This window comes from Lissotriton vulgaris, chromosome 3_1 (genome assembly GCF_964263255.1).
Source record: "Lissotriton vulgaris chromosome 3_1, aLisVul1.2, whole genome shotgun sequence".
NCBI classification, from domain to species: Eukaryota; Metazoa; Chordata; class Amphibia; order Caudata; family Salamandridae; genus Lissotriton; species Lissotriton vulgaris.
In genome coordinates this window covers 2,103,679,990-2,103,704,915 of record NC_141689.1, presented here as the reverse complement: position 1 = coordinate 2,103,704,915, position 24,926 = coordinate 2,103,679,990, and the positions used below count along the sequence as shown (strand labels likewise).

The window sequence follows — 24,926 nt, the reverse complement described above, 5'->3', positions numbered from 1 at the left end:
ACAGAAACGAAAGCCTAAAGGGGGAAGAGATAAGTTTTCAAAGCCTTGCGGAAACGCACTAGATTGGATTCTTTCCGCAGGGCCATCGGCAGAGCATTCCATAAATGGCCTGCATTAATAGAGAACCGGCGACCGCCGGACTTCACCTTTTTGGCTCTGGGTATCACCACAAAATTACCATCATCAGGGGGATGTGTTAGTCGATTGTATTGTACATACCCCAGGCCTAATTGCTAGTGCAGAGGGAACTTTGGCATCCAGTGGGGAACTCCCAACAGCCAATGAAAGCATCTATTATCCTCCACCTGGATGATCCCAACATCTCTACAGATGAATTGTCACTCAATTAAGGGCTACTACAACCAGTGCATTCAAACACCTACGAGCACAAGCTCTCATAGCTGGGGAAACCTCAGCTATTCTAATATGGCTGAAACATAGTTATTTCTATTTCTTTTTGTCCTTTTTAAACAACACACTAAACTTATTTCCACTCCTGATATCAAGAAAACAAAGGAAAGGATTAAAGAGCTCTCAGAATTCTTTGCAGTAGGATATGAAATCTTGAACGTTCCCCTTCCCACCCAAAAGTGGATGAAACCCTACTCGCTCTAGCTCCAAAAAGCAAATTGTTCAATCTAGAATAATTCACTGTAATTGCTAAAAGCGAACATGGTAAAACTAAAATGAACACTAGACTATATTCTCACTACAATGATCCAATTCTGCTACCACAGGAAAGACCAGCATATTTCTCATTCAATATTGAAAGGGGCCGATTAACAACGCAACTTTTTCGAATGAGGGGCGGGTCCCAGGCCACCCACTCCACTAATGCTTGAAGACAAATAACTTTCATCCAGTAACACATTTCTAATTTGTTAGTCAAAAATCTATAACGTTGTATTGCAGCTCAAATTGTATGAATTGAAGATTGCAACGCATCAGATGACCTACAGTACGGATTCAGATCAGAGTGTAGCACAGACAAAAACTAGACTTAAAATTGTGACAACAGACTTTCATATGGAGAAAGGGTGGCTCGTGCCACCTTACCCTCCCAGACTTACCAGCAGTATATGATGAAATCAACAAGGCCCTCATCAGCACATTCAGGGAAAGAATGGGGTTATTCTCTTTTCTGATTAATACACTTTCGTGCTCATCTTACCTGCATGGTTTTAAGATGACGAAGGCTGAGTGGTTTTATTTTCATTTGTTGCATTTTTCGATTTGCATTCCTCACACACGTGTTGACAGTGTCTAAAAGGAAGCATGCAGACAAAAGGATGGTGAAGTAAATGAGTCATGATGGTTCAGTAAGGGCAGGTAAATGGAGAGCATTAAGTGTTGTTAAGATGGGGGATATGTATGCTCCAGCTTACAAATGTTCCCCTCCACCCCCAAGGTTCACTAAAGATGATTTGAAGAACATGTGCAGGAAACATTTGGCAATGGTAGTACATATGTGCCTTCGTTATTCAAGCCATCATCGGATACAAACCTTTACTAAGCAATGCCATGGACAGACAGATTGTCACTATCCAAGCACAGTGACTATCTCTAAACAGAGTGACCACAGACCACCTTGAATCCATTCAACAAGAATCACAGACCCTTAAAGTGTGCCTTGGCTCAGATAATACTATTGTACCCAAAAAACGTTAGTGTGTGAGATACAAATGTTGGTAACATAAAACTAACTATAAAAACATTAATCAAATTTTCAAAAGCTAGGAAAAGGAGGCTTGGAGTGGCATGTACTGCAATTAACTGAATGCAGACGATGCCTTCTCAAGGGTAGACATTGAAAGGGAAATCAATATCCCCTTGGATAGATATCAGGAGATATCAAAGGCACGCTTCAGTCGAACGTTACCAGTGCTGGGTGGCTATTTGTACCAATAGTCTGAAACAATTGATCATTCAATTGCACACACATCCTCAAACCTTTCCTTGGTCTTCAATTGATTAATGAGTAGGTTCTGGATCTTACAGCTTCAGTATTTTCAATCCCTCTCAGATGTCTGGATCTCTACTGACATCATGAAGTGGATTGCTTTACTAACACTTTTGTTGTACTAAAGCTTTACAAACTCGAACTCTCGAACAGGTGACTATATCGATACTTAATGTTACTTGTAGCATCTTGGAGAACAAACCTATGAATTTGCTCATGAGTAGCTTTACTCTGAACAACAATAAAAGAGTGCTGTTAAACATGTTGACCATCACTTAATATTACTGGAAACAGACCAATCAACTTAGTTGGTCTAGGTTTCCAACACATTTTTAATATGTCTTATTGATCAGCCAATAAACCATGTTTTGATACAACTAAGGCATTTTTAAACTCACTATTCACACGTTCACTAATCACTGAGACTATCACTTAGCTCCCACATCTTCACATTACCCGCTCCGCAGTAAATCTGGCATTGAAGCACACTGGGGTGGCACTCGTTCACTCCCAGTGGGGCCCCATGATGAAGCATGTCACCGACCAGGTCGGTGAGTGAGGGCTTTCTAGACACACCAAATAGGTGTTGTTTTCCTTTGTGCTTGAATACTCCTTTGTTCTATAGTTAACAACATTCTTTTATTGTTGTTCATTATGTCAAGAGGGGAATAAGAGTGTTGCTTGCTCCCTACCTCTCTTCTTGTTGATACATAGCTTTACTCTGAGACACCCTTTCCCATTCAGAGAGGTATTTTGCGATTAAGAAATAGCTTATAGGGAAGCTTGTTTTAGAGATGACATTTCACCTTAGTTTTTTATGGGCATACGAGAGAAAAAGGGAGATGTAAAACAGAATAAACAATATGCCCACTTTATACAAGTGCCTTAAGGTATATCATTCTGCCCCTACGCATCCTTCTCGGCTCACATTCGGCTGAACCATATAACAGAATGAGAAGGTTTTTCACCTTGATTCAGATTAGTAAAATGTACGTTACTCCTAGTCTTGTTTTCCCAATGATTTCTCTGAGACCATGTGACTGGGATCTGCTGTCAAATTACACCCATCCTTGTTTATACAGACCACCATGTAAGGTCTGTATGAGGAAGCACACTGCAGACTCAGAGGTGTGTGTTTTCCCAATATTGTATTAAGATCGAGAGTACAGCGATCAACCAAACAGAAACGCAGTTCCATTGCTGAAATCTAAACCCAACACATCTCCCCTCTTCACAATCTTTCCGAAAATAAAACAAACAAAACAAAAACAAAATCCAAACTGTAAACATCATTAGAACAACACTACATTTATATCAACTAGATTATGGAAAATGGGAATATTACACAGTGCCTCAGTTTTATGGGTGGTCTCTCACAAGTTGTCCTCGAGGTTTTTGTCTGTTCAGGATGAACACTATCCCCTCTCGAACAATCAACCCTACATACACAACTACCCCGCCCAGGAGACAACCTCTCGTTGTTTCACCACTTGTTATGCTCTAACATGAATACTAGATCTTTGACAAGGATAACTTTCTTTGGTTGAGATTATTTGTACTGACCCTTTTCGAGATGACTGGTAGACAAACTCTGACCACATCACCTGGTTTAAAAAGTGAGGTATATGTTATCTCTGGTTATATGCAACCAGAATACTTATCTTGTACTATTTCACGTTCCAACTTTACTGATGACAAATTCCTTTCCACCTTGGACACACCCATCCATGGACAAATCTACTTGGTAGCAGGCTCACAGTTTTTAAGAAGGGCAAACGGAGACACCCCGTTGACTGCACTTTGAGAGGTTTTTAGGGGGATAGTGAGTGTGTTAGCAACAGTTCTTTATATCATTAGGCTGAATCCTTGCTCATATAATTTGAGTCAAAAGTCCATTTTGTGTAGGAAAATGCTCTTTATTAATTTAGGTAAAAACATGAACAGCCGACACGTGTTTCGCCCCCTGTGGCGATTCGAGCCAGGGCTTTTTAAAGGCTATTTACATTACAGTTTGTTTCGAAGCGGAAGGAACGACCTGCAGGCTCCCGACTACGTAACTTAGGGATTTCCCCTCACAAATCTTTACTTTGAAAAAACGGACTTTGTTTGGAAAGTAGTACAAATTATGATGAAGAACTGAAAAGAACAAACTGTAATGTAAATAGCCTTGAAAAAGCCCTGGCGCGAATCGCCACAGGGGGCGAAACACGTGTCGGCTGTTCATGTTTTTACCTAAATTAATAAAGAGCATTTTCCTACACAAAATGGACTTTTGACTCAAATGATATGAGCAAGGATTCAGCCTCATGATATAAAGAACTGTTGCTAACACACTCACTATCCCCCTAAAACCTTTACTGTTTAAAACTCAAGAGGTCCAGAGTTTTTTTGAGTGTGTTTCTCCTACAAAAACCATGTGAAAACTGATATGGACTTGGATTTTCCTTTGGACCACCCTTCCTCTCTAGAAACTTTTCGAGAGGTGTGAATTGCCCACAATCAATCCTTCTTTTCTTTGCCCCAATCCAACCCAGTAGCAATGGATAACTGAATGTTGTTCTTGATAACTCGATTACACCTTTCCACCAGACAATTGCTGCGAGTGCGGTACAAAGATGTCTTAGTATGTTTAACAACCCAATTGGAAAAGAAGTCATAAAACTCACGAGATGTAAATTGAACCCCATTATCTGTTATTATCGCCTCAGGAGCCCCTTCTCTCATGAACATGGGTGGCAAGAAATTTATGACATTGTGAGGTGTTAGATCACCTCACAAATTCCACTTTTGGCCACCGCAAAACGTAATCCATATGCACAATTGCATACTTGCAACTTTTTTTGACCACATGGATAGGTCCTATAATGTCCATCCAAAACTTGGTCCAAGCCTTGTCTGGTACAGGCATCGCTTCTACTAGACTGGGTATGGAAACTTCAGATTTGTCGCCGATATAACATGCTAAACACTCCCTCACAAAATGCTCCATTTCCTTATCCACACCTGGCCACCAAAACATATCTTGGATCCTTCTTTTCATAGCTCTCATTCTCACGTTGCCTTCGGGCTTGGCTCCAACACTTCAGTACAAAGACCACTGGGTACAATCAATGCATCACCCATTTTTAGAATGCCATTAGATATGTTTAATTCAGAAAACACATGTTTAAAGCCATCAATATGCATAAAGGACTTTTCTTTGGGTCAATTCTTGCCAATCAAACTCCTAATATCCTGCAGGATTTTGTTGCCCTCAAGAGCAGACCTCAACTCACTTTCTGAGATACAACCATTTGTAAGATTGCACACCGCACCAGCCATACTAAAATCTCCTCCATCTTCCTCCACAATATTCTCACAGTCATGCAAGGGTAAACAGGATAAACAATCCGCAAATGTGTTCCCCACACCCAGAATGTATTCCTATTTCACTCTATACTGGGATTCCTGTAGCCTAAATTGCCATTTAGCTATACATAGCAACACATGAAAAACTCCCTTGGTTGTAAAGAGATTTACTAAGGGTTTATGATCCACTCTAATGGTGAATTCCACAACCCACAAGTAGTTCATAAAGTGGTTAACCCCCACCAACAGGCTTGAGTTTCCTGCTCTAAGACTGAATAGGTACTTTCAGCACCCCTCAGGGCACGAGAAACAAAAGCAACCATTTTGTCTTTTTCTCCAGGAGTCTGCAATAAAACAGCGCCCATACCATGCTGGCTAGCAGCTGTGACAATAATGGAAGGGTCACTTGTGTCATATGGTTTCAAAGGAATGGAATTAGCCACCTCCATCTCAATTAACTCAAACTCTTGATTCATTTCCTTGCTCCGCACAAATTTCTCATTCTTTTTGAGCTAGGTCCTAAAATTGCATGTTCTTTCTGCACACTTGGGAATAAATTGTGAAAAAAATCCCAACATGCCAAACAATGACTGTACTAGATACTTGTTGGGTGTAGGGAACTCTGTTATTGCCCTCACCAAACTCACTTTTGGTTACACCTTCACCCTGTTTGCCATTTGTAGTTCAAATAGTCAACACAATCTACCTCAAACTTGCACTTGTCCGCTCTCAATATCGTGCATTTCTCCTTCAGTACAGACATCATAGCCAGGGATTTATCATTAGATGACACGTTATGACCAAATATCAGGATTTCACCCTGAAAGTATCTGACATTTGGTATACCTCTGCACGTTGCCACCACCACACATTGAAATACAGAGGAGGCCAAGGCCAAACCAAATGGCATGCGCTAAAATCTGAATGCTCCCTTTGGAGTAATGAATGATGTTAAGTACCTCAACTCATGTTTCAACGTGATCTGATGGTATTCAGCCATCATGTCTAAGGTATGAACACCTTGGCATCCTTGAGACAAGCTAACATTTCAGTTATATTTGGTAGGGGTTGCCAAATTCTTTCATTGAGGTCTCTCAGATCGATGCACATCCTCTACGACCTATTGGCTTTCCTCGCCATTGCGATTGGAGACAAACACTCAGCACTCTCAATAGCTTTAATTATGCCTTGATCACACAGATTTTTCAATTCCTTCTTGAGCTCTTCCCTTGTGGTCATGGGTACACGTCTTTCTTTATGAACAACGTGTGTTGCCCCAGACTTCAATATGATCTGATAGGAAAAACATTTTAATGTACCTAATTTTTCTTGGAAGATTTCTGTTAACGCACTCAAACAAGGACATGCATCTACTGCACCAACCATGTCACAATCGTTTTTCAATAACACCTGCTCGGGGCTGTTGGGATCCAAGATGATCAACAGTTTTCTTTGTTCCAACCATCCCAATGGGCATGAACCATCCTAGGCCACGTACACTGTGGCCTGCACCTTGTTCCCTTTAAAGTCCAGAGTGGTATAAACTTTCTCTACTACTACTATGAATTTTCCTCCATGCGCAACCGGACGTTCACATGACTTTATTAACTATATATTTTAAAAAAATTCGCACTCCTGCATACGAATTAGAGTAAAAAAAGATCTGTTATCGGCTATCATGTTGATGGGAACATCCGACACATCAATGAGACAATATTGTCTTTTAATCCTATCTGTTCCAACTTGCAAAATATTATTGTTCATGTCCTCCTCACTTTCCATGCATTTCTCCTCTGCTTCTTGTAAGAACTACATTGCCCTTATCAGACTCCGATTTGTTTTCATTACTGTGAGTAGATTCAATCATATTAACATTACTTAGGAACAGATTTGTCGCTAGTAGATTTACATACTTTGGCAAAATGTTCCTTTTTCTTACACTTTACACACTTTTTTAATCAACAGCAGGACACAATGAGGATTTACCTAAATGGTTTCTCTTCCCACGTCTAACACTCCATAACTTTTTTCCTCTCAAATTTCTTCTCTTTATGTTTTTCAACATTCACACCTTGAACAGAATGTTCATGTGGGCTTACAGGCATCTGTTCCATGTAAATCGTGGTTGCTTCAATCCTGCTTGCAATTTGAACTGCTCTCTCTCCAAAGTTACCTTTTCTGTAGTTAACAATTTTTCTTGTAACTTTTTATTGTTGGTTTTCTCCACCATCTGATCTCATCATTTCTTCCTTGAATGTCCCATAACCACAAATAGCTGCCAATATTCTTAAAGCTCCTATGTAGTACTCAATGGACTCCCCTGACAATTGATTTCTGGAATACATTGTGTGTCTTTCCATTATTATATTAATCTTTTTCTTGAAACACATGTCCATGGTCTTAATGGCCGTAGCGTATTCATCTAAAACATCACCATCCCCCATCACATTAGCTGTGGGTAGATTTTTCAAAATCTTTCTTCCCTCAGAACCAAATGAAGGCCTTAAAATGGCATATTTTTTCTGTGTAAAAACCTCTTCTATGGCTTCTAAATAGGTCTCAAACCATCCTTCCACTGTTCCCATTCAATATGAAGAGAACCAGGAGTTGTAAAAACGCAGGGGGAGGAATACTATTCTGCTGAATGTTGTCACTCTCCTACAAATATTATGCAATTAACAGAAAATAAAGCTGATATTTGTACACAAAAAAAATAGATATTTTTGAAGTACTCGAACGTTGGGCATTTGAGGTGTGCGAATCACCATTTATTTTCCTTTTTGGTGTTGCCACTAGCATGTTCAGTAGTCTTACCAAATATATATATATTTTTAAATTGTAAGGTGTGTTAATCAGTGTGAAAGCACCCATAAACCTGTTGTTTTAAATCATAAAGTTATATTTTGTGTGCGAATCACCGAAGCTCCGCACAAATTTCCAAATACCTGACAGAAGGAGTTCCAATAAGCTCCTATCCAGCTTTTAATTACAGCTGTCAAAGCAGTCAGGGGAAAATTGAAAATAAAGCAACGATGAAGAAGTTGGAAACTAGCATGTCGGTTTCCGGTCCTCACTAAGGAGCAGCATGCATCCAAATGGGCATGCGCAGAACATGCACAACAATTTCCAGGCATCACACAGAAGCTGCGTTCATCCAAATGGGCATGCGCAGTACAAGCACGGAACAGAAATGTAATGCCTTCACGTGCATTCTCACGCACCGCCACATGCACTGAATCGGAAAGCGGAACTGCCAATTTGGCCCCGAATCCGAAAAGGGCTCTGCCAAATTAGTTCCGGTAAAGCAGGCATGATTTGGCAGGCTGCCCTCCACAACAGGCACTAATTCCAATGCCAAGGTCTAGAATATGTCTGGAGGTCCGTCGACGATCTCCATGTAGATTCCTCAGTCGGTCGTTAGTCCGGCAATGAGGTAAGTCCTCCTTGTCACCACTATGAAAAAGCACACTGCAGACTCCGAGGTGTGTGTTTTCCAAATATTTTATTAAGATCAAGAGGACAGCATCTAACTGAGCAGAAACGCAGTTCCAACTGACGGTCAGTTTCCACAATCGATTCAGAAAAGGGGGTGGTGATGAACAGAGTGTCTGAATTGAGCAGACCACTCTTACCCAGTCCAAAGATCGGGGCTTGATCCATCACCGTTATTTATCTCACTGCCCCATCCCAGCTCAGAACCTGGCTATATGCAAATCAGTCTGTCCCTGGCCCAGTGCATCATGGGAACAGGGCAGACTAAACTACCAAGCCAATTCTTCACCAGAAAGGAAACAAGCTACCGGGGACCGGTTTCTGGCATTTCAGCCGTCTTCGGCCCGGCTTGCTTGAATCCTGATGGAGCAGTGAGAAAGGGACTCATGTCTGAGTATACCCTGCCACACCTATAGTGGCCAAAATCGATTCAGAAAAGGGGGTGGTGATGAACAGAGTGTCTGAATTGAGCAGACCACTCTTACCCAGTCCAAAGATCGGGGCTTGATCCATCACCGTTATTTATCTCACTGCCCCATCCCAGCTCAGAACCTGGCTATATGCAAATCAGTCTGTCCCTGGCCCAGTGCATCATGGGAACAGGGCAGACTAAACTACCAAGCCAATTCTTCACCAGAAAGGAAACAAGCTACCGGGGACCGGTTTCTGGCATTTCAGCCGTCTTCGGCCCGGCTTGCTTGAATCCTGATGGAGCAGTGAGAAAGGGACTCATGTCTGAGTATACCCTGCCACACCTATAGTGGCCAAAATCGATTCAGAAAAGGGGGTGGTGATGAACAGAGTGTCTGAATTGAGCAGACCACTCTTACCCAGTCCAAAGATCGGGGCTTGATCCATCACCGTTATTTATCTCACTGCCCCATCCCAGCTCAGAACCTGGCTATATGCAAATCAGTCTGTCCCTGGCCCAGTGCATCATGGGAACAGGGCAGACTAAACTACCAAGCCAATTCTTCACCAGAAAGGAAACAAGCTACCGGGGACCGGTTTCTGGCATTTCAGCCGTCTTCGGCCCGGCTTGCTTGAATCCTGATGGAGCAGTGAGAAAGGGACTCATGTCTGAGTATACCCTGCCACACCTATAGTGGCCAAAATCGATTCAGAAAAGGGGGTGGTGATGAACAGAGTGTCTGAATTGAGCAGACCACTCTTACCCAGTCCAAAGATCGGGGCTTGATCCATCACCGTTATTTATCTCACTGCCCCATCCCAGCTCAGAACCTGGCTATATGCAAATCAGTCTGTCCCTGGCCCAGTGCATCATGGGAACAGGGCAGACTAAACTACCAAGCCAATTCTTCACCAGAAAGGAAACAAGCTACCGGGGACCGGTTTCTGGCATTTCAGCCGTCTTCGGCCCGGCTTGCTTGAATCCTGATGGAGCAGTGAGAAAGGGACTCATGTCTGAGTATACCCTGCCACACCTATAGTGGCCAAAATCGATTCAGAAAAGGGGGTGGTGATGAACAGAGTGTCTGAATTGAGCAGACCACTCTTACCCAGTCCAAAGATCGGGGCTTGATCCATCACCGTTATTTATCTCACTGCCCCATCCCAGCTCAGAACCTGGCTATATGCAAATCAGTCTGTCCCTGGCCCAGTGCATCATGGGAACAGGGCAGACTAAACTACCAAGCCAATTCTTCACCAGAAAGGAAACAAGCTACCGGGGACCGGTTTCTGGCATTTCAGCCGTCTTCGGCCCGGCTTGCTTGAATCCTGATGGAGCAGTGAGAAAGGGACTCATGTCTGAGTATACCCTGCCACACCTATAGTGGCCAAAATCGATTCAGAAAAGGGGGTGGTGATGAACAGAGTGTCTGAATTGAGCAGACCACTCTTACCCAGTCCAAAGATCGGGGCTTGATCCATCACCGTTATTTATCTCACTGCCCCATCCCAGCTCAGAACCTGGCTATATGCAAATCAGTCTGTCCCTGGCCCAGTGCATCATGGGAACAGGGCAGACTAAACTACCAAGCCAATTCTTCACCAGAAAGGAAACAAGCTACCGGGGACCGGTTTCTGGCATTTCAGCCGTCTTCGGCCCGGCTTGCTTGAATCCTGATAGAGCAGTGAGAAAGGGACTCATGTCTGAGTATACCCTGCCACACCTATAGTGGCCAAAATCGATTCAGAAAAGGGGGTGGTGATGAACAGAGTGTCTGAATTGAGCAGACCACTCTTACCCAGTACAAAGATCGGGGCTTGATCCATCACCGTTATTTATCTCACTGCCCCATCCCAGCTCAGAACCTGGCTATATGCAAATCAGTCTGTCCCTGGCCCAGTGCATCATGGGAACAGGGCAGACTAAACTACCAAGCCAATTCTTCACCAGAAAGGAAACAAGCTACCGGGGACCGGTTTCTGGCATTTCAGCCGTCTTCGGCCCGGCTTGCTTGAATCCTGATGGAGCAGTGAGAAAGGGACTCATGTCTGAGTATACCCTGCCACACCTATAGTGGCCAAAATCGATTCAGAAAAGGGGGTGGTGATGAACAGAGTGTCTGAATTGAGCAGACCACTCTTACCCAGTCCAAAGATCGGGGCTTGATCCATCACCGTTATTTATCTCACTGCCCCATCCCAGCTCAGAACCTGGCTATATGCAAATCAGTCTGTCCCTGGCCCAGTGCATCATGGGAACAGGGCAGACTAAACTACCAAGCCAATTCTTCACCAGAAAGGAAACAAGCTACCGGGGACCGGTTTCTGGCATTTCAGCCGTCTTCGGCCCGGCTTGCTTGAATCCTGATGGAGCAGTGAGAAAGGGACTCATGTCTGAGTATACCCTGCCACACCTATAGTGGCCAAAATCGATTCAGAAAAGGGGGTGGTGATGAACAGAGTGTCTGAATTGAGCAGACCACTCTTACCCAGTCCAAAGATCGGGGCTTGATCCATCACCGTTATTTATCTCACTGCCCCATCCCAGCTCAGAACCTGGCTATATGCAAATCAGTCTGTCCCTGGCCCAGTGCATCATGGGAACAGGGCAGACTAAACTACCAAGCCAATTCTTCACCAGAAAGGAAACAAGCTACCGGGGACCGGTTTCTGGCATTTCAGCCGTCTTCGGCCCGGCTTGCTTGAATCCTGATGGAGCAGTGAGAAAGGGACTCATGTCTGAGTATACCCTGCCACACCTATAGTGGCCAAAATCGATTCAGAAAAGGGGGTGGTGATGAACAGAGTGTCTGAATTGAGCAGACCACTCTTACCCAGTCCAAAGATCGGGGCTTGATCCATCACCGTTATTTATCTCACTGCCCCATCCCAGCTCAGAACCTGGCTATATGCAAATCAGTCTGTCCCTGGCCCAGTGCATCATGGGAACAGGGCAGACTAAACTACCAAGCCAATTCTTCACCAGAAAGGAAACAAGCTACCGGGGACCGGTTTCTGGCATTTCAGCCGTCTTCGGCCCGGCTTGCTTGAATCCTGATGGAGCAGTGAGAAAGGGACTCATGTCTGAGTATACCCTGCCACACCTATAGTGGCCAAAATCGATTCAGAAAAGGGGGTGGTGATGAACAGAGTGTCTGAATTGAGCAGACCACTCTTACCCAGTCCAAAGATCGGGGCTTGATCCATCACCGTTATTTATCTCACTGCCCCATCCCAGCTCAGAACCTGGCTATATGCAAATCAGTCTGTCCCTGGCCCAGTGCATCATGGGAACAGGGCAGACTAAACTACCAAGCCAATTCTTCACCAGAAAGGAAACAAGCTACCGGGGACCGGTTTCTGGCATTTCAGCCGTCTTCGGCCCGGCTTGCTTGAATCCTGATAGAGCAGTGAGAAAGGGACTCATGTCTGAGTATACCCTGCCACACCTATAGTGGCCAAAATCGATTCAGAAAAGGGGGTGGTGATGAACAGAGTGTCTGAATTGAGCAGACCACTCTTACCCAGTACAAAGATCGGGGCTTGATCCATCACCGTTATTTATCTCACTGCCCCATCCCAGCTCAGAACCTGGCTATATGCAAATCAGTCTGTCCCTGGCCCAGTGCATCATGGGAACAGGGCAGACTAAACTACCAAGCCAATTCTTCACCAGAAAGGAAACAAGCTACCGGGGACCGGTTTCTGGCATTTCAGCCGTCTTCGGCCCGGCTTGCTTGAATCCTGATGGAGCAGTGAGAAAGGGACTCATGTCTGAGTATACCCTGCCACACCTATAGTGGCCAAAATCGATTCAGAAAAGGGGGTGGTGATGAACAGAGTGTCTGAATTGAGCAGACCACTCTTACCCAGTCCAAAGATCGGGGCTTGATCCATCACCGTTATTTATCTCACTGCCCCATCCCAGCTCAGAACCTGGCTATATGCAAATCAGTCTGTCCCTGGCCCAGTGCATCATGGGAACAGGGCAGACTAAACTACCAAGCCAATTCTTCACCAGAAAGGAAACAAGCTACCGGGGACCGGTTTCTGGCATTTCAGCCGTCTTCGGCCCGGCTTGCTTGAATCCTGATGGAGCAGTGAGAAAGGGACTCATGTCTGAGTATACCCTGCCACACCTATAGTGGCCAAAATCGATTCAGATGCTCATTGCACCATCAGGATTCAAGCAAACCGGGCCGAAGACGGCTGTAATGCCAGAAACCGGTCCCCGGGAGCTTGTTTCCTTCCCAGTGTAAGAATTGGCTTTTGTAGTTTGGTTTGCCCTGTTCCCATCATGCACTGGGACAGGAACTGACTAATTTGCATACAGCCAGGTTCTGAAACTGGGATGGTGCAGTGAGCTAAAAAACGGTGTTGGATCTAGCCCTGATCTCTTGACTGGGTGAGAGCTTTCTGCTTAATTCAGAGACTCTGTCCCTCACCACCCCTTGTTGTAAATATTTTTGTCCACCCTAAGCGTGGAAGGGTATTCTCAGATGTGAGACCCTTGCTCATTGCACCATCAGGATTCAAGCAAACCGGGCCGAAGACAGCTGTAATGCCAGAAACCGGTCCCCGGGAGCTTGTTTCCTTCCCAGTGTAAGAATTGGCTTTTGTAGTTTGGTTTGCCCTGTTCCCATCATGCACTGGGACAGGAACTGACTAATTTGCATACAGCCAGGTTCTGAAACTGGGATGGTGCAGTGAGCTAAAAAACGGTGTTGGATCTAGCCCTGATCTCTTGACTGGGTGAGAGCTTTCTGCTTAATTCAGAGACTCTGTCCCTCACCACCCCTTGTTGTAAATATTTTTGTCCACCCTAAGCGTGGAAGGGTATTCTCAGATGTGAGACCCTTGCTTATTGCACCATCAGGATTCAAGCAAACCGGGCCGAAGACGGCTGTAATGCCAGAAACCGGTCCCCGGGAGCTTGTTTCCTTCCCAGTGTAAGAATTGGCTTTTGTAGTTTGGTTTGCCCTGTTCCCATCATGCACTGGGACAGGAACTGACTAATTTGCATACAGCCAGGTTCTGAAACTGGGATGGTGCAGTGAGCTAAAAAACGGTGTTGGATCTAGCCCTGATCTCTTGACTGGGTGAGAGCTTTCTGCTTAATTCAGAGACTCTGTCCCTCACCACCCCTTGTTGTAAACAGTTTCCACAATAACATTCCCTCACCCAGGGCACAAGCCCTAAAAAAAAGAAGTGGGGGGACTCTCCAAGTTAAGTAGTATCACAGGAAGAGACTTCACGGTGCGTGGTATTGCAGGAAGTGACATTACAGCATGTGACAGATTCCTTCACCCAAGAATTGACAAACTAACTCTGCTGCCAGCCTACCCCACCAGGCGTAATATTCCATGTGCAGCACATTTCCATGTAGATGTGATTGCTTTAGCTGCCTGGCGGTGAACACATTTGATGGAAAGATCTTTTTTTATCTAGTCCTAGTTTTGACTTAACCCGTTCAGTGCACTACCTCGCTAGTACTGCGCACGACCTTTGGACGTCCGGATCCCGTTAGCGCAATCGAACGTCCGCACTGGGGCGGAATTTGCGGCGCGCTTAACGGGTTAAAGTAGCATACAGGGTAATGCGCCTCCTGAAAAGCACATCATGTAACATGCAGATGGTAGATCTTATTTTATGTAGATAGGTAAGTAGGTTACTGCTTTGAACACAGATATCCTTTTGTTACACACAGTTGCATTGTAATCCTTCTATTAGAGCACAGTGAGCTATGATGGATGATATGTGACTCCTACACCCAGTAACCCTCACTGTCTTATGTAACACATCATGTGCAATGATTTACAAACTTGTGTGATTTATTGACAATATAAAATGTATGTTTGCTGTAAAGGGATCTGGCACCTTACATTGGGATGAATAGTGCTGTAAAACAAATAAAAAATACTTGTATTTAATTTATTTTGCACTGGGACAGAGTAACGCATTTGACATTCTTACAGTGCATGAAAATCTATGATATATGGGGGTCTGAACAAAGTAAAAATCGTGCCTCTCTTATGCGCCTTAGAAGTGTTAACAAGCTGATATTGTTGTTTCCCTTCCTCTGCATTTACATCTAGGTGTGAGGCTACAGGCCGCCCCCAGCCTGGATACTCTGACAAAGAAGGCCAAATGGGCCCTTAAGTTCGGCCTTTGTTATGGCCCAGCTGGAGTCCCAAATAACAAACCCCCCCTCCCCGTCTGCAAGTTGCTGCTTGGAAGGAAAGCAGATAACGAGCAGGAGCTGCTGAATAAATCCCGGTGTCTCAAACTTACACCGGGATGAGTTCAGCATATTTTAGAGTGGGGCTCAACTTCATGACAGGGTGGACGGCGTCCACTCTGTGAAAAGAATGGGTGGACACTGTCCACCTGCGGGTACCCCCGACTTGAGCTCTGTCCTCATCACATTCAGATTCCATTGCTGGAATCCAAACTTAACAGGCTTCCTTTAAGATGCCCTTACAATAAAGTAACCCTGACAGCATTCATCATGGTTTTTCTTTTTCTTTAATAAAGTAAACCCTTGGTTCCCACAGACTGGGGTCTCTTTATTATTATTCTCTTTCCTCCACAATACAGGCGAGGAGGAGAAATGCTGTTCATTATGGATCAGTAACTTGCCTTAGATATGAATGGGCCTGGGGCGGCATCTCATCAAGGTGGATGTGGTGCCAAAGGGGATTTTATCAATGCCATGGCCCTGCTGGGCTTGCAGATGCACAAGTTACTACTTGTGTAACGATATATCTGTAAGAGACATTAGTTAGTGATAGATTCCTTACCTTAGAATTCCTTACCTTAGAATATCCCCAGGCGTCAGACTGGATCCGGAAATTTTTGCGTAGCAGTACCCTTGCGCGTCGGTAGGCGTCGTCTGCGGCTCCGCGTCCTTCGGCGGCGGCGCCGTGATGACGTCGTCAGAGTACTTAGACGCCGCCTCCGCGTGCTGACGTCAGTTCTTAGACCCAGCTTCTCCGCGCCAGAAACGCAGAGCTATGCTAAAAACCAACACTGGTGCCTTGAAACTAGGGCCCTGAAAGAGAATGACCTTAACCCTAGATATCGGTTCACAGAACGGGGAGGATGGGTGGGTCGGTAAGGAATCTATCACTAACTAATGTCTCTTACAGATATATCGTTACACAAGTAGTAACTTGTGCATCTGAAAGGAAGCCATCAGCCCCAGAAGCCGCAGCGTCAACCTGACCGAAACTCGGGAAAAGGCTGAAAGATTGGAATCAGAGCCTGTATATTCCGAACCCGCTGTTCAGGTGGGTAAACCCAAAACTACGCCGCGTCGAGAACCGCTCAGATGAAAAGGAGCTTCTGAGAGGGGCACAGGTGTGACTTCGGCACATTGATGGAGAACCCCAGCTGGTGCAAGAGGTCTGCCGTCGTCTGGAGGTGGCTAAGGACTCTCTGGGGCGAGCCCGCCTTCAACAACCAGTCGTCGAGGTAAGGGAAGACTGAAACCCCTAACCTGCGCAGATGAGCTGCGACCACCGCCATCACCTTTGTGAACACCCGTGGGGCGCTGGTAAGGCCGAAGGGGAGCACGGTTAACTGAAAGTGCTCGTGGCCTACCGTGAACCGCAGGTAACGCCGGTGGGCCGGCAGGGCGGGGATGTGGAAATAAGCATCCTGCAAGTCCAACGCTACCATCCAGTCTCCTGGGTCCAGGGCAGCTAAGACCTGAGCCAGAGTCAGCATCTTGAACTTCTCCTTCCGGAGGAAGCCGTTGATGTTCCGTAGATCCAAGATAGGGCGTAGGCCCCCTTTGCCCTTCTTGGGTACCAGAAAGTAGTGGGAGTAGCAACCACGTCCTACTTCTGGCCCAGGAACGCGCTCAATGGCCCCCTTGGCCAAGGGGGCTGAAACTTCCTCCTGCAGAAGCCGCAAATGATCCCCTGATACGCGGTGGTGTTGCGGTGGCATGACTTGAGGGGTCGTCTCGAAGGGGAGGAAGTAGCCCCTTCGGACGATCTGCAGCACCCACCTGTCCGAAGTGACAGTGCACTAGTGAGAGTGGTGATGGCGAACCCTGCCCCCCACTGGCGTCACATGGGCCGAAAAACACGGACTAAGAGGGTTTAGAGGCCAATGCTGCGGGGGAGGGTGTGGACTGGCCTCGCCGTTGACCCCGATCACCTCCACAGCGATTTCCACGGCCGCCACTGCGCTGGATGTTAGCCTGCGGCGTGTGGCTGGCAGCACCTGTGGGGGCGCCCCTTCCTTGGCCACGAAAGAAGCGAAAGGCACCAGTTTGCTGGCGCGGGGCGGTGGCGTCTGGCCACGTTCCTATCTACGGGCGAACCCGTAGCGGGCCTGGACCAAGTGCCCAAAAGAACATCGGTCAAGGCCTCATTAAACGGCAGCAGAGGCTCTGTCGGGCAGGACTGCGGTTTAAGGACCTCAGTGAGGAGGTTAGTCCTCACGGCCACGACATGGAGCTCAAGGCCCAAGGCCTTAGCAGCCCTCATCAACACCACACTGTAGGTTGCCCCCTCCTCCGAAGCCACGGTAGGAGGCGAGACAAAACCAGTGTCTGGAGAGGTGTCAAGACCACTGGCATCCCCAAGTTCACCTGTCCAGTCCTCATGAGACTGACACTCCCGTGTCAGAGGGTCCTCAGACCCCTCCCAATACACCTCATCACCCATCTACTGATAATCAGGGTTCTCAATTGATGGGGCCGGTTCATTGAAGTAAAACTCCCCAAGCGCCGTCGAGAGCGGCGCCCAGCGGTGCCGTTCCGATTTTGGAACCGGAGCGAGGGAGGCATCGGGGACGGCGCCGCCCGAGGACGGCGCCGGAGGGGACACCTGGCGGACCGACGCCTGGGGGGTCATAAGGTCCACCGGCGACAACCCAGATCCCAAACCGGGTCCAGTGGGGTCCCGCAGTGCCGGGAACGTTGGGCCCTGCGGCGCCGGGCCCGAAGGCGTTGGGACCGTGGGGCTCTGAGGCGCCGGGCCCGAAGGCGCCGGCGGCGTCGGGCCGAAGCACTCGAAGGCATCTGGGCCGAAGCCCCCGACCCGCTAGGGGCCCCAGACGGGGCCCAGCAGAGCCCGTCGGAGGAGAGAGAGACCTCATGGCCAGGAGGAAGAGCTCGATCTCCTCCGGCGTCGCGTCTCGCCCAGGGACCGAAGGGTGTGGAGCTGGACGCAGCGCCCGCGACTCCGACGGAGCCACGTGGGCGGTGTCATCCGAACCCCCGGCCGCGTCGCGCGAGCATCGGGGGGGGATGGTGGGGGAGTCAGAAGAGCGATGACGCCTCTTCGACTTCTTGTGTTTCTTACCCGACGACGACTTCGACCCGGAGGAGTGGTGCAGACTCCCGGAGCTGTGGTGGCTCCGACCCCGCGACCTGTCCCTCGACCTCCCGTGGGACCGGGACCTCTAGCGGCGCGGGGCCGACTGCCGGAGTTCAAGTCGCCTCCGGGACCGCTCCCGCCTGGCTTTCGAAGAGAGGGCCCGGCAGTCGGAGCAGGCCTTGTCGTCGTGGTCGACGCCTAGACAGAGTAGACACAGGTGGCGAGGATCCGTGACCGACATCGTGCGGTTGCAATCCTCGCAGTGCTTAAATCCAGGCATCCCTATGGCACCGAGTCGTACGACTTCAAAAAGATGATCAAAAAGATCCAAAAAGTTAGTCAAAAAGTGACTAGAAGTACTGATTTTTCCTGATCTGCAATTGCTGGTGCGGAAAAAAGAAGAACTGACGTCAGCACGCGGAGGCGGCGTCTAAGTACTCCGACGATGTCATCACGGCTCCCACGACGCAGACAGACACGGAGCCACAGACGACGCCTACCGACGCGCAAGGGTACTGCTACGCAAAAATGTCCGGATCCAGTCTGACGCCTGGGGATATTCTAAGGTAAGGAATTCTAAGGTAAGGAATCTATCACTAACGTGTCTCTTTCAGATAAGGCAAGCCAGGAAAGGCATGTTTATAGGTCCTTGCTTGGTAAATCATAAGTTGTGAGGTGGCTGCAAAAGCTGGGTATGATACAGCAACTTGGCCACTGCAGGGCTCCCTAGCCACTCAAGCCTAGAAGTAAGACTGTGTACTGCTTAAATGTCAATTTGAGAAGGGTGCAATTAAAGAACAAATGATGGATCTGGGAATCAAAAGATGAAGCATCAGGTTGAGTGTAGTAGGGAAATGCATAAGCCTGTTTGACTTTTCTTTAGTTTACAAAGGGTTTGCATTGTGCCTTTTGGCTACTTTGTTGTGCCATTCAACACAATCGAGCATGTTGTAATGTGTATCAACTGATAACTAAATACTATGCCCGATGATTAGTAATGATTGACGAGGGTGATATCTGGATTTTATACATGTATACTGGGTGGGTCAAAGATAGTCTTAGGGGGAAGTGGATGGACTTAGGTCGGTACAATTGCTTAGTTCAGGTAGTTCACGCACAGCTGCATTTCTTGATGTCTATGTAGTGTGTTCCAGGAGTACTGCATGACACGTAGACCATGTACAGCATGAAAGGTGTCCTACTGAAGGAGGACAAGATAAGTGGCTTCTCTATGAATGAGACAACTTACAGGTTACTATTAACCGTAGCCACCGTTTGCAAGCTGGGGATTGGAAGAATATACATCTGCTTCTCGGTCTGCCAGTACAACTCTGCAATGGTACCCAAGCTGGTCTTCCTTTCACTCCTCAATTTGTCTTATGGTAGGTGTGGCCTAGCAATAAAAAAGGGCCAGAGTGGCTACTAGCCACTTCTCAGTCTTCTAGAACGCCTGGAAAAAGCTGTAAAGCACAGGAGGATGAACTCTGTTATAACTGTCCGTGTAACTGGAAGCTCAGGCTTTGTTTTTTATTGGCATCCCACCGGTGACTCCACAAGAAGTTACACCGTCCTCATGTTGCCAGATGTTTACTTCACCTTGACGTCTCAAGACTGTGCACCAGCCCACCTACTCAATGCAGTCTATCCTAATGGCAGGAACCTGCCCTGGAAGAATAGCGTGTAATGGCCGGCGTCATAAAAGGAGAGAGCAAAAGGACAAACAGCATTCCATAGCTTACTGAAGCCTGTGGAGAAGTCTTCTTAAGAGGGGCACAGAAACATCTGGGTGACTAGGGGATTGAGGACCTGCAGAGATTTATTCCAGAACTCACTGGAACATCACTGACTTTGTGGATGCCTACGTTTTCCACTCTCCAGGCCAAGAAAGACAGAGTTTTTTTATCGCAGTAGGCATTGTGGTAGTTTTGCACTGGCTGCAGCTAGTCACACTGATTCTAGAGCCATGGGAAAGATCTCACTAATTCTTATGGTTCTAGCAAACAGGGCAGTGAAACTGAAATCCTATCAGGTCTTCCTACTGTACCTTGGAGATGCTCCATCTTAATCCTAGATAACAGGGGTGAGGGGGGGGGTGTCACATTGCTTTCCTTCAAATAAGGCTTCTGAGCAAGACATTCTCTCATCTGCTTTGCTCCTAAATTGAAAGAGCAGAAATGGTTGGTGCTAGTATAAGAAATATTTTAGGACACTCTCCAATGTGGTCTCTCTCTCTCTGGCATTTTGAAAGGGGTATCCTCTGGATCTTCTGAGAGCATTGATCTTTTTTACTGACACCAGTGGTCTTGACATGGGCGACAATGTTCTCATGTCTTTGGTTTCCAGGTGAGGAAGTCAGCAGTAGGGACACTCCAGTCGCTAAAATGTATCCTAGGAGGCAGGGGCACTAGCACTGGTGATCCCAGGCTGTTCACACAGTTACTGATAACTGGGCAAGCTAACATGGTAAATTCACTATATCATTCTTATCCCGTGCATCTTCTCTATGATTTTTCCATTCATTCCTACAGAAGATAACACAGGAGGGGATAAATTGCGATACTAGGGGTGGTGTTCTGCCCTTTGAAGTCGAATTACTAGTGGCAATACCTTATGGCCAGGCTCCCAGGGTTCTACGTTTTGTAGGAATTCCCACCTCTGGAAATGTTGCTATATGTATTAAAAGCGGCTACTAGTTATTTATTGCATTAGCTGAAACCTGTTCGAGGTCTGAGGGTCAATTTGCGATCTTTGGTTAGCAAGAAAGGGACTTCTACTGGACAGCTAAACTCTCTGAAGCATGGGAGACTTGGCATCTATCTGACTATTTTCCCATTCTTTACTCCGTCTTTTCCATTCTTCATCTCTGTGCATTTTCCTCCCCTCCCTAACCTTCCCTTGTGCTGTTAATTTTAAATCAACTGGTGATGCAAGGTAAAATAAGCAGACTCTAAAGGAGATTAGCAACACTGGGCCCAATTCACAAAGGGAATTGTAAATCCAACCTAGGTCAAGTACTATTCCTCAAGGGAGCACATGTAAGATGTTTTGTTATTCACATAACTCAACAGTAGTGAACCTGGGTAGCAATCCCAAGCCCAGCAAGTCATATGAATTTTTTTTTTCGAAACTCAGAGTGCCTACTAAGTATAACAAATGTACTCGTCAAGTTGAAGATTTTCGCTTTCTCCTCAAGGCATATGCTTTTAGAGCCGTCCTCATTTAATGATTCATATTTGATGTTGGAACATCTACAAATCTGAAGCAGCAAACAGGGGCCATCGTTCCGACCTGGATTACTGCAACATGGGCATGCCCGAAAGTTAAAGACAGAAACAGAATAGCTCCATAACCAAGCCACCATAGTCTATTAAAGCTTAGAAAAAAAAACACGTCACCTATTTTGAATCACACAGGCACACCCAACAGGTCTAAAATCCTCTTTGCTACCTACAAAACCAACACACAAAATCCAGATCTAGAAACACCAGAACAACCTACCAATAAAGTTTGGATGGGCAAAGTATGAAGGGAAAGGCATCACTAGGGGAAGCACTCATCATTGGAATTCTGAACTTCTCTGGTCTCCTCCATGAGAGCCCATTACAGTCCCCCAAATGTTAGTACTCAATCGTACGTGCCTCTGCCCCAGCTCTGGTCTGCTGACTGGTGGCCGCCTGAATTGGGCCCAGCCCTTCCCCTAAACAGTCTGTGAAAAATCTTGGAGTGAAGCTGGATCGGTCTCTGTCCATGAAAGACCAAGTTAACACCACCTGCTGCTCATGTTTCGCCAGTATGAAGCTTCTAAAAAAGGCTCTTCCTTGGCTCCCTGAGAGTGCCAGAAAAACTTTGGTCCAAGCTCTTATTATGAGCAACCTGGACTACGGGAATGCTCTGTTGATATCAGTAAATGCCTTTTTGCTGACAAAGTTGCAGGTGGTACAGAACACCGCTGCTAGACTTATTTGTAATCTTCCTTCTCGTTCCACCTCTTACCCTATTCTTTGGGATCTTCATAGGTTCCATATCAGGAAATGGGTCATTTTAAAACTCTGCTGTCTGACACATAAGGCTCTTCACAAATCCCACCCCATCTATTTGTCCATTCCTTATCAACCCGCGAGATGCCTTAGATCCTCGGATAAGGCTCTTTTGACTATCCCCCGCATTCGAAGCTCAAATCAGGGGGTAGATCTTTTTCCTACAATGCCCCCTTTCATTGGAATAAACTCCCCATTATTCTTCACTTATGCTCGAGCACTAGAGCTTTTAAGAAGGCTTTGAAGACCTGGCTGTTTTATGAAGTTCCTCCTGCTTGTTAGTGCAGCACAGAGATAATCCTTCGGGAGTGATTTGTGCTCTACATTAAATTTTTATATTATTATTACTATTACTTATTGAAAGAAAATGCGATAGCATGCATCAAACCACCACTCAGCTGCTCCAATGGAGTCTCAACACCGAAGGCTCCAATCAAAGAAACACCCTGGAATCCACTAATCAACAGAATGACGAACTGCAAAATCACTTTGTCGGTGACAATCTTGGCACTGCAAATCAGCTGAAAGATTGCATATTGGTACTGAACAAAACACCTAAATACGTTCTATTTTGTACGGATAAAAAGTTTATCTCACCTACTAAAATGACATTATTACCATTATACATGTTACAACAAGGAGGGTATTAAATTGTGTCTTGAGCAAGAGTGGGGTGTTTAGTTCATATTATATTACTGTAAACAGCCAGGCCCCCAGGTCCATTTGTTAGTGAATGAAAGTCTTACTGAGAGAGGTAGGCGAAAATCACAAAAGTAGCTGGAGTTTTATTAGTTACTTTTTTTGTTGGAAGGTGCAAATAATCCATACCTTTTATGATGTGGACGGAAGTCTTTTCCAAATGGGTACACGCCTATGGTATGGAATTTGCTCTGGCAAACACCTATATATGATATCTTTCCAATGACAAAGCCAAGGACGCCGGCCACTATAAAGAAAGGAAAAAAAAATTTGTAAACTGCATGACTGTAACAGTAATGTTGGGTGCCTATATCCATAAACTATTAAAAGTCTATTTGACGCTGTTGAAAGCAGCCACATTTAGGATTTAAGTCAAATATATATATTCACCCTATTTCATGGATTCTAGCTCAAGTATACAGAAGGTCAATTATTGTAGGGAAAACTAAAAATAAATGTCAATGGCATTATTAATTTAAAAGAAAGCTCATAACAACCCCCTTTCTAAAAAACATTACATATTTCTATTAAGCATTTATATAGTTTTACAGGTACAGCATGTGAGAAGTTGGCCTGGTATATGATGTTCACTAGTCTAGTGAGCACCTTGCACCAGTCCAAACAACCCTTATGGTGATGGTTGTAAAGTCAACCTTATAGACCAGCTATCCTAGGGGTAGCATGGACAAAGCAGTCTTAGGCTAAACTCAAGAGGGCATGTGAAGCCAGCTGTTTTAACATATGCAATCCCTTTAATACCAAATGAAAGGAAACCACACAGGATATATATTCAAAATATATATGTATTTATTTCTAAACAAACCCCTGAACTCTTTATGAGCACAGAAGCACAAGCGCAAAACAAGTTACTTAATAGATTAGACAAAAGTTGCACAATTATGCATAGGGCTGGGTGGCCCGTCAAACCATATATCAAAAAAGTGGTATAAGTACCACAACACGAACAATGGTAAGGCCTAGGGCGTTGGGAATCGCTGGGGCTACACTGAACTAACAATGGTTAGGGAGCAGGAGGCCCACGGGATGCGTGTGCAGTGTCTAAAAGCACACAAGTTCACACATAGAAGTCAATGGGTATGTAAAAGTTATATAGTTAAAGATTTAGAAGTCTTCCGACTGGAATAGAACTTAACCACTTGAAACTAGGAGTGTAAACCTCTACAGGAGCACCGTAGTACTCGTGTTACCTAACCCACAGGAAGCGGGTGCATAGGTCCCAAAGTGTGTCGGGTTTCGTCGTGGAGATCTATGGAGCCTTGGAGTAAAGATGCTGCAGGCGGCCAGAAGAGAAGAGTCCGGGTGGATCCAAGGGTGGATCGAAGACGTAGAGGACCTGAAAGCAGAGGGGACAGAGTCTGGGTCACTAGCCAGTGACCAGGATGGAACCAGGATGGAACCAGGTGATGTCGCGTTGCAATCAGGTGCTGATGGGAAGCGTGTCTCTGCAGCCACGTGGACCAGGAGGCGTCGACGACAACCAGGATGGAGGCACGGACTGTCCCACGAAGGCTCTCGCTGTTGGCTTCAAGATTGGAGGCAACAAGCCTTGGCAAATGCAACCCAGGCAGGAATCGATGTAGGCTGCTTACCCAGAACAGCAAGGTCTGAGGGGCTGCTTCTTTTGAG

General features: G+C 46.0%; 1 protein-coding gene across 1 annotated transcript in view; it reads right to left on the bottom strand.

The window, feature by feature from the left end:
• The window catches only part of OCIAD2 (OCIA domain containing 2), a 95,176-nt gene that overhangs the window by 4,296 nt on the left and 65,954 nt on the right, over positions 1-24,926 (bottom strand). Inside the window, exons 5-6 of the mRNA XM_086962660.1 lie at positions 23,409-23,526; positions 1,172-1,263 (exon numbers count right to left, since the gene is read on the bottom strand). Of these exons, the coding sequence (XP_086818786.1) occupies positions 1,182-1,263; positions 23,409-23,526 (200 nt within the window). The 3' untranslated portion in view covers positions 1,172-1,181. The remainder of the gene's footprint in view (positions 1-1,171; positions 1,264-23,408; positions 23,527-24,926) is intronic.